The sequence below is a fragment of the Saccostrea cucullata genome, unplaced genomic scaffold, assembly GCF_032062105.1.
Source record: "Saccostrea cucullata isolate Sc308-1 unplaced genomic scaffold, CSIRO_AGI_Scuc_v1 ctg6517, whole genome shotgun sequence".
Classification (NCBI taxonomy): Eukaryota; Metazoa; Mollusca; class Bivalvia; order Ostreida; family Ostreidae; genus Saccostrea; species Saccostrea cuccullata.
In genome coordinates, this window is record NW_026928514.1 from 21686 (window position 1) to 31931 (window position 10246).

General features: G+C 32.6%; 1 protein-coding gene across 1 annotated transcript; it reads left to right on the forward strand.

Annotated features, from left to right (window-relative positions):
- The first annotated feature begins 285 nt into the window (after nucleotides 1-285).
- On the forward strand, nucleotides 286-6366 carry LOC134277832 (interferon-induced very large GTPase 1-like). Its single transcript, XM_062760139.1, has one exon. It carries the CDS (start codon nucleotides 286-288, stop codon nucleotides 6364-6366), a length of 6081 nt encoding a protein of 2026 aa, XP_062616123.1.
- Nucleotides 6367-10246: the final 3880 nt, after the last annotated feature.

The window sequence follows — 10246 nt, forward strand, 5'->3', positions numbered from 1 at the left end:
TTTTCAATACCATGGAAGCTACCCTTACACTACACAGAAAGATTTCGATCTTATCACCAACGCCGGCTATATGAAAGGAAAGTAATTAATTATGGCATTGAAAATACTGAGCTATGGGCGATGAAAAATGTACCAAAACGTGTTCGAAGATATTTGGGGGCTTTTCATACACGTTATACTCCTATTCCTCTTGCCTCGTGGCAACCCAAACTAGAGGATTTTTGTTTCAGTAGCGGCGCACTTGCCAACCTAAAAAAAATAGAACACCTCTTATTGAGTAAGAAAATGAATGCAGCTGAAACTCAATGTAAACTGTTTTTAAAAACATATGGTTCGCATATCATTATTGGATTGGTTCACTTCGGAAAAATAGAAGTTCACTCACAGGAAGAATATCATGATGTAATTTCTACAGATGATCTTCTTGGAGGTGACGACTGTAGTATGGACTGGGTTATTACTCACAGGGATATTTTTAAGAATGGAGCCTTGGCTGGAATCTGGAACTTAATTTTGCAAGATAAATCTTCCTTCCAAAACAAATCAAGTTTGGCGGAGTTTGTACGAAAAGAGTACAAAAAAGATAGCACGTTCATTGACTTTAAAGAAAGTGAAAGAAAAATTTTTGATTCCACTATTCAGAAACTGCACAAATATTTAAAATCAGAACAAAGCATTGAAAGAATTATTGCTGTGCTAAAGCATATTAATCATGACGTAGCTCAATTGGAAAACAAGTCTGTTTTTCATGACATGCTCAAAGAAAACTCAGATATGTCCTCCATGTTAAGGTCAGCTATTGAATACAACTCAAACAAAGAAGAAGAAATTGAAGTTCGTCGAAATTTAAAACGACTGCTATCAAAATCGGATGTAGATTTCAAAAACCGGGAAAGTATTGAAAAGTGGATCAATGAAGACATGCCTACTGAGGAAGATAAATACCCAGATATATTTGTGAAAGACCTGAAACAATTTTTTTCTCTTATAGAAGAAGAGGAATTTCTCATAACTGCCGCTAAGCGGTCCGACTTAAGTATCTCTTTAAACGTTTACATCACGATAATCTTTACAAGAACAGTAAAAAGATTTCTTTTATGTCTGAAGTCGAAACAATGTCAAGCGGAGTACGTTTTTCTGATTGCAGCACTTTCTCTTTTCGGCTTCAATTTTCGACAGTGTATATTTGAAGAACAAATGGGTCAGGAAAAATTAGTTGCTCTTTCTCGTCATTCTAAAAAAAGTCTTGATATATTTGAAAAGTACGGAAGTTATTCTATCATAAAACAACATGCCTGGGTTGTTCAATATCTTATTCAAAACATAACACAGTGGGTACCCGAAACATCAGACCTTACAGAGCTCCCAGAAGAAATAGCGAAAAATACCATACGATTAGATCCTCAGGTAAAAGCATTGCTTAAAGACAAGAAAAATTTAAAAGAAGCTATGATATCGCTGTCCAAACTTTTACAAGAAGACAAAAATAAAAACATATGTTGGGAGCATTTGAAAAATGAGCTAGAAAATGATACAATAGACTCTATCATGACACAAAATGTCAATGATCGTTGTCATTTGTCAGAAATGTCTGAGAAATTGCAATACATAGTTCAAGAGCTAGACCTGAGGAAATACTTTCCAGGAAAATTGTCTGTCCAGGAAGCATTGGAAATATCTGAGAAGAGGTTTGACGGTGCAAATACTACAAAAGACATCCCATGGGTTATCATGCATTCCATTATTTCATGTAATACAGGATTTATAGAGAAGAGTTACAGTTCACCTATTCCAAAATGGCAAGAAGTAGAGGAAGCGAAAATGGAAGAAGATTTGTCCGTCCATCCAATGGACACATTTTACACTGTGTGGTTATGCTGTGATCCATTCCTCAAGAGTCTGTTGAGTAGAAAACTTGCTTTGCTAAAAATAGCAATTCCCCTTATTTACTTTGACTGTTATCAAGATTTAGTATGTTATCTGTGGGGGATGAGAAACGTCTTCATAGACGATACTTCGGGATCAGTTGCAACAACTTGTATGAAAACGATCGCATTTGCCAGAATAGGAAATTCTGACTTTCGATCAAAGTCAGAGACAATAAACAAACTATTGCAAGAGGATCACTCAACAAGTTTTCCCTTTTTTCACAGAAATTGTAGCTTTGGAGAATTCGAGCGCAATCTTTATAATGGTACTATTGAAATTTCATGGAATTTTAATCAAACCTCAACAACAGGAGGTATGTGCAAAATCGTCAAAGAAATGACAGTGTTAAATCTAAGAGGGGATGCAGCAGTCTATCGCGATCAGTTTGAAATATTAATAAATATATCCAATATTTTGATACTCTTCGTTGAATTCCCAGAATTAGAGAAAATCTCTTACCTACTTTGTCTTCTTAAACAAATACTTCGAAATGTTATTATTGTGACAAATATGCCAAAAAGTAAAACAAATGAGAATATAACATCAAATTGTTTTCTTGAAGGTCTAAATGTCATTTCTACAAATGATTCCCTAGGCCGTTTAAAGAACGATAGAAAAATAAAGGAAGAATTATGCAAAACAATTAACAAATTGCTTAACAATGATGAGGAGAAGGTGCAGTTAGAAAATGCAATAAAACTATTATGTAAGGAAGGATTTCTTAGATGCAATGATTGGAACAGTAAACCGCCACGTATTCAAAGATTTTTCTCATACTTGAAAACTGTTCTTCGGGATTTTAAAAGTAAAGATGCCATGCTGCCTCTTCAAGGCAAAGATTTACTGACCAGATGGAGTGCAATTCACTGGAAGCTAAAACAAACTAGCCCGTCAGAATCATATGCAATAGAGACAAAAATGGAAGATACGCTGTCTGAAATAAGAATTCAACAGGCTGAAAAATGCATTTCAAATATGGAACTAGTTGCAGATTTTATTGCCATAATATTGTCACAAAGAGGCTGTGCACAAGCAGTGCAGTTTTTTCTCTCAGACATTGAGAATTTATTGGAAGAAAAATCAAGAAAAATACTTCCTCAGATGACACATGAGCTAGTAGAAACGTATCGTCGTGAGTCAGGAAGAGACCAAGTAAAGACTATCCAAGAAAATCTGGAGTCTGCAAACTTTGGATTAGTTCATTTATTTCGAGAACTTGGGCAAATATTTGAAAGTTTTAGTTACTGCAAGGACATGTGTGATTATCATATTGAAAGAACGACATGGTTTGCTGTACAATTACTACCTCGTATTGTTGCCCACATACTTATTCTAGGTCGATCATTTGAGATAATGAATGGGGAAGCAATTGATATTTCATTAAAATGGGTAAAAGCTATATTTACTGAGATGGCAAAAATCAAAGGTAACAAGAGAGTATATTCAATATCTGTTTTGGGTATTCAAAGTTCTGGAAAGTCAACGTTGTTGAATGCTATGTTTGGCCTTGATTTTCCTGCAAGTTCTGGGAGGTGTACTCGAGGTATTAATCTACATTTGCTGCCTGTCACTAACCCGCACTTGAACTTTGAATATGCATTCATTTTTGACACGGAAGGACTTCGTTCTTCTAGTAAACATACAGGCAGAACAAGTCATGACAACAAGCTTGCTACGCTTGCAATTGGAATTGCTGATACAGTTATTCTTAATATTAAAGGCGAGAATGTTACTTGTATGGAAGATACACTACAAATTGTTATACATGCATTAATGCGGTTAAAACAGGCCAATAATGATATAGAACTTCGCCAATCGTGCATTTTTGTACATCAAAATGTCTATTTATTAGGCAATGGAGCCAAATTGGAGTCTGAAATTGAAGAGACCCTAAACAAATTGAATGCAATTACAAGTAACATTGCTGAACATGAACATATGGAGTATATATCTTCATTTAACGACGTTATATCCTTTGACTCTAGACATGATGTCATTTATTTACCCAATTTGTGGCATGGAACTCCACCAATGGCTCCTGTAAGCAAATCCTATAGTAACGAAGTACAGCGGATTGGAAAGCACGTCATTGAACAATGTTCCAGAAAATTTGAATCATTTTATAACATTTCAAATACCTTTTGTCGAATTGAAAGTATATGGAAAGGCATTCTTAATGAGGATTTTGTTTTTAGTTTTCAGAATATCATGCATATGAAAGCGTATAATCTTTTGCAAGAGGAAACAAGTCGTCAAAGTTATGCATTAGAAAAGTTTTCAAACGAATTTTGGAGAAAAACAGTGAAAACTGCTTTATATTGTGCTCCACGTCAAGACATAGAAATAACTGAATCGAGGCTTTTTTCTCAGTTCTGTACTGATTTGGACGAACTAACAACATCAAAAACAACATTCCTGGAACAATATATACATTCTTCTGATTTAAAGTCTGAAATGATACAGTGGAAAGAAACTAAAATCAGGGCAATAGGAGAAACATCAAACATCTTAAAAACAGTGTTCAAGCGCAAACTAAGTCGTCAGGTTTTTCACTATAAGGTAGAATGGAAATACAATGACAAAGATATGGAGAAAAAACTTCTTGAAAAAGTTGCCAAACATGCAAAAAGTATCCAAGATAGAAACTTTTCTGAAGATGAGAAAGAGACATTTTTTTCTGAAATGTGGGAATTATTATTAAATGAACACGTCTGCGATGTGCCACTTGAAACATACAAAGCAAACAAAAAGCAGCTTCGAGATGGAATATTGATTGTTCTTTATGGTGCATTTAACAAACACAAACACCTTCTAAAAGAGGCACTTAAAATCGAACCTATAGATTGCTGCCAAGAGCAAAACGATATGAACCTGGCATTGTCTGAAGAGGATATCCTTGATGAACATATTAATTTGAAATCAAAGCTGAAAATGATAAGGATCTTAAACCACAAAACTCTGCGGAAATGCAAACTGATGACTTTGAAAGTAACAAGGGAGATTTTCAAAGAAATTGACACCTATTTTAACCAAGCTGAAGAAGACTGGGAATACGACGAAAAAGATTTCAAGAATGACATTTTATCAAAATTATTAGAGAAAATAACCACACAAAACAAAGACAAAACGTTTTCTCTAACACCAGAGTATCAGATAAAATTTGCCATAAAAGCTGCACAAATCTCTTTCAGGGAATTTTCTATCCTTAATAGACGTTATGAAGATAAACACAGTCCTCGAGCATTTACCATTTCGAAAATGTCGCAAGCAAAACAGGTGTTTGAAAATATCCTTTTAAGAGAAGAAGAAACAGTTATTGTCTCTAACTATATATGCAATGAACTAAAATTGCAAATTAGAAAAAACGTAGAGCATTCAGTAGCAGAATTATTTAAGGGGAGATTGTTAGAACATTTTTCCTTTTTAAAACGCAAGTTGATAAATGCAATATTAGAGGATTTAGCTTTAGCTGAAAAGTTCAATACTTTTGTGTCCTATATAAAAGACCCTGAGGGCTTTGCTAAGCAGTGGATGAAGGAAAAAGCTGTTAATATGTTAAGCCAAGAGGGCGATGATTCTTGTGAGACTTACATTAGACGTCTCAATATTGATGCTTTATCGAAAGAAATTTCATTTATCATGGAGGTTGCAACTCATGTCAATAAAGATGTTCCAAATAATACAATTCGTTGCTGGATACAGACTTTCAAAGACAATCTTTTCGGCTACAAACTCGATACGGGATGCACAGCATTATTATCCAACGACTCCTTGGATGATGTGAAGTCCTTTTATACAAAGCTTGCAAAAAAGATCATGGATGTTGAGCTTGAATTGCAAAACGAATTTACAAATCAATCTGATGGTTCATTAACTACTGGAGGCAAAGATCCCTTTCTAACAGTATTTAATACTCTCTGGGGTTGCAATGAGCACTGTCCTCTTTGTTTTGAGCCTTGTGAGAACACAACAAAAGATCACGTTAAAGCTGATAAAATTCCCCATTCCTGTGTTCAACATAGACCATTTGGAATAAAAGGTTTCTATTTCGTACAAACCAAAAAATTAGCAATTGAAAATTGTAACCGTTTAGTCAGTCGAAATGGTTTGGTGAAATGTGGACAATGGTGTCAGTGTGTAGAAGACAAATGTGAAATATATCATCCTTTAAAAGATTATCAAAACTGGATTCCCGAGTGGACCATTCCACCTAAAGATACTTCTGCATCTAAGTACTGGTGCTGGTTTACTGCCAAATTTTGTCTACAGTTGATGCAACATTACAAAACTGAAAGTCCGGAAATTCCAGACGGATGGAAAAGAATTTCTCAACATGATGCAATACAAAGTTTACTGACCCCAGAATGTGATAACAGCGACACTCAAAAAAAGCCTGTTCTTTCGTGGTTTGATAGAATAAAAGCTTTTTTTCATTAATATGACAAAATATTATGACCTTGCATATCCAAATATTTTTCTCCCGACTTTTCAACATCAATAAAAAGCTCAGAAAATAACAAGAATTAATAAACATGCAGCCAGTAAAATTTAGATATTTGTTTTCTAATTGTGTTTATACATGTTATAAGTAAAGATAATCACAGCTAATGGAAATCTTTAACTTTTTAGTGATTTTTGTTTTATTTTTTTAATTCTATGTAGTAGAAAGTATCATATTCATATAGTTCATTATATTCAATAAAATATTCTAAGTTACATATACAAAACAGGTGATGTACATAATTATATTTTTTAAAGAGTAATGGTTCCAATTTTTGTTAAAATTGGACTTATTGCTACTAAAATTGATAATTTTGAAAAGATAAACAGTCGAAAGCAAAATATTATTTGTCGGTGCAATTTAGATTCAATTTTATCAACTGTTTTTCTTCATTGTATATGCAGTGTTTCCGTTTTACAGAAGAGTGTATGTTAAACGTAAATTTACTGCCTCAATTTCATTTCATTATTACATCTTTATTTGTTATGATATTTTCTGTGTATTTACCAGTAATCTATATACAAGTCATGTATTTTAAAAACGACCGATGCAACAAATGTAGAACTTATAAGCTAACCAAACTTTTGCGAAATATTTTTTTCCCTTTATGTATCTAGTCATCATAACATGAAATACAAGCTGAACAATATGTTAAGTCACATTGTAAGTTGTGATAAACGCATCGTATCATAATACAATTGAACATTGAGCTTATTTGTTACATGCATATTGTAATAATCTGTTACTAGTATATGAAATCATAATTGTTACATGTCATGTCTCATAATACTTATTTGAAAATAAATAGTATATTCTATTCAGTCTATATATTTATCGCATTTTTATAAATATTAGAGTATAAAACTAATGAAATTCCTAGGAGTATCAAAAAGTTTGTAGACTGGAGCCTTGCTGCAGCACTATACACCCATTCTCAATATAAGGGCACAAATGCCTCTCTGATTTTTTAAAAAATGAAGTTCAAGATAACAATTTTTCTATCAATTACCTTTGAAAGAAAGTATCTGAAGATTTTGTTTCCAGATATTTTTTCATCAACTTATAATACATGGAGTAATGACAAGACGATAAGGTAGAGGGTATTTTTATTCAGAAATGTAGCTGGAAATGTACGTTACTCTTTCTTCAGTGTCCAAAAAGATATGTCAAAAAAAATGTAGACATTAAAATCACAATTGGAATATCTCATCTTAACACCAGCACATCCTACCATCTCTGTCAGCAACATATTTTCTCGGCATACGAATTTGCGTTTGATTTTTCCTCTCAAAAAACAAAGGTTACTTTTTGATCCAGATGTATAAAAACATTTTTTAAATACATGCTTTAAATTCTTCTCTCTGTTTTGTTTAGAGCGATCAGTTTGGAATCTTGTCATTTTCTATAGATACTGGAACCTAACATGTACATGTAGTAAAATTCTATTTTGTAGTTACTGTCTTTTATAGCATAAATCCATGCCGATTTAGAAAACTACGTAAATATAACGTACATTTCAAGATATATTTCTGTTTAATAAAAAGCTTAAAATTCATCTAAAAATTCATCGTTTTGTTTCAGTTTATTCCAAAAAAGATTCTCTATGTAATGACATTGTGTTATATGTCACAATCACCACTATAAAGACACGATTGCCTCAGATTATGAGTAGGTAACGTACATTTCAAGCTTTTGATAATATGTAAATTTAGTAATAAGAAAATATCGAAAAAAAGCAATTATTGACATAAAAATCATTTCAATGAAGCGTTTTAACGCAGTAATATAAAAAATCATAATGTAACAAATGAGGTTATTGTCATCAACTACATGAATGTCACGTCACTTCGGTAACGTTCATTTCACATATTATTGGAGATTCCCCTCCACCTCAGTTCATTACCATTCTTTTGTGTTGTTTCGCTGAAATTGACACCGGCCGTAGCCTAGTTACTTCTACCTGTGTGCAAGGGTACAGACAAAAAAAAAGAGTCAGACGTATTTGCTATGATCTAACAAATGCTCGTGTTTGGCCATTGAAACTTAATATAAATCTATTCCGAATACTAGTATATTCATCGACAGTCTTGTTAACAATTTCATTTAGTTTGTTGCAACATCGTTTTTCAAAACACAAACATACGTGCTTTTCAGCCGATCTGGAAAAATATAACCCAAAATGCAATGATTCAATTGTGTGCCTTTCAGTATTTGAAATGTCTTGACCGTCTTGTGTTCTGGGTTTATTTGCTTTGTTTCTTTTTCTTTCTTTTTGTTTGTTTGTTTTTTGTTTTTTTTTTACCAATTATAATCCTATGCATACCTTGTTTTAAATTATCAACAACAATTAAATTAATATTGACGAAAAGTCGCATATCAAAATTAAACAAACTGCAAAAAGGTTGCCAAAGATGAATGTAAGGCACTTAGAAATAAATTTTCTAGCATGTGGTAACAGTCTAAAACATTTACGAGAATTGGGGGTGCATTTAGATGGATTTATGTGGCCAGCTGTCAAATGGATTGTAACGATAATTTTGTTTCGCTCGTGTAAACGCAATTCATTGACTAAATTAAAAAAATGTCAGTTAGAAATACGTGAAATGTACGTTACCATACGTAACGTACATTTCAAATATAAAAATCAATTCTCTTCCACAAGCGTACGTTAGACACGCAATATATTGATACTATTTGAACTTGCATATCATAAGAAATGCATCATACAGGTTTCGTATTTAGAAATAAATACCAGGTATCAAAATTATATTACATATAATTGACCTTAATATATTTTTTCCCTCAGCAGAAACGTTTCTTTTCATTAATTTTGGGATTTAGCCGACCTCCAACCTTTGAAACTTTCCTTTGTGTACACATTCGAGTGTGAGAAAGTATGAGAATACATGAAAATTCGTGCGAGAATCACTTAATTCGAATTTCATGGTAACGTACATTTCAGTCACGTACATTTCAAATGATCACTTTTCATGTAAAAAATAATTTTCAATTGTGTTAAGCAAAACTTCTTTGCCAGTTTACAGGATACAAGCGGTTGCTTATTCAGACTCGTCTCATATTTTCTACTTAATATATATTCTTAATGGAAGAATATAGGTAACGTACATTTCTTTCTTATCTCTACGATTGAAAATGTCTTTCATTCCGTAAACATATTTATAAAAGTTGCTCAAATTGTCCAATTTCATGTTACATTATCGAAGTAGGAGTAATTAATCCTTTGAAATTTCAAATTTAGCCCATCAATAAATAAAGGAGAACAAAACCATCAGGTGTATAATCTTTGTGTTTGCTTGTAATGTGGTTGAAATAGAATTAAGCGACAGGGACATTGCACAATAAAAATTATTTATTATCACAAAGAAAATGTATTTATTGTTATGAAAAGAAATATATATGATACAAGGTTTGACTTATCAGAAAATTTTTACTTGAGAATCAAAACTATATATTACACAGAGGGGAATCAGCATAATATTTGCCTCGGCGACAGTAACGTACATTTCAAATAGGCTACTATATTTGAATTTGGAACTCCTTAAATACCCTTTCAGATCGATAATTATATGAATTCTTATTCATTGTTATATGACTATTTATAATGTTGATTTAAAAATTACATCAGTGGTATTTCTTCTAAATGAAACTGAGGCGACATTATTTGAGCCCTTATATTGAGAATGGGTGTATAGCTCTCCGAAAAAAAATATACAAATATATATATTGACAGACTCAGGACAGATACAGTGCCAGCCATTGAAAAAAATGTATATATATTGTGCATATAGTGCAAAA

Coding starts and splice junctions, on each gene's coding strand:
- LOC134277832 (XM_062760139.1), top strand. CDS start 286: ATGAATGCAGCTGAAACTCAATGTAAACTGTTTTTAAAAACATATGGT.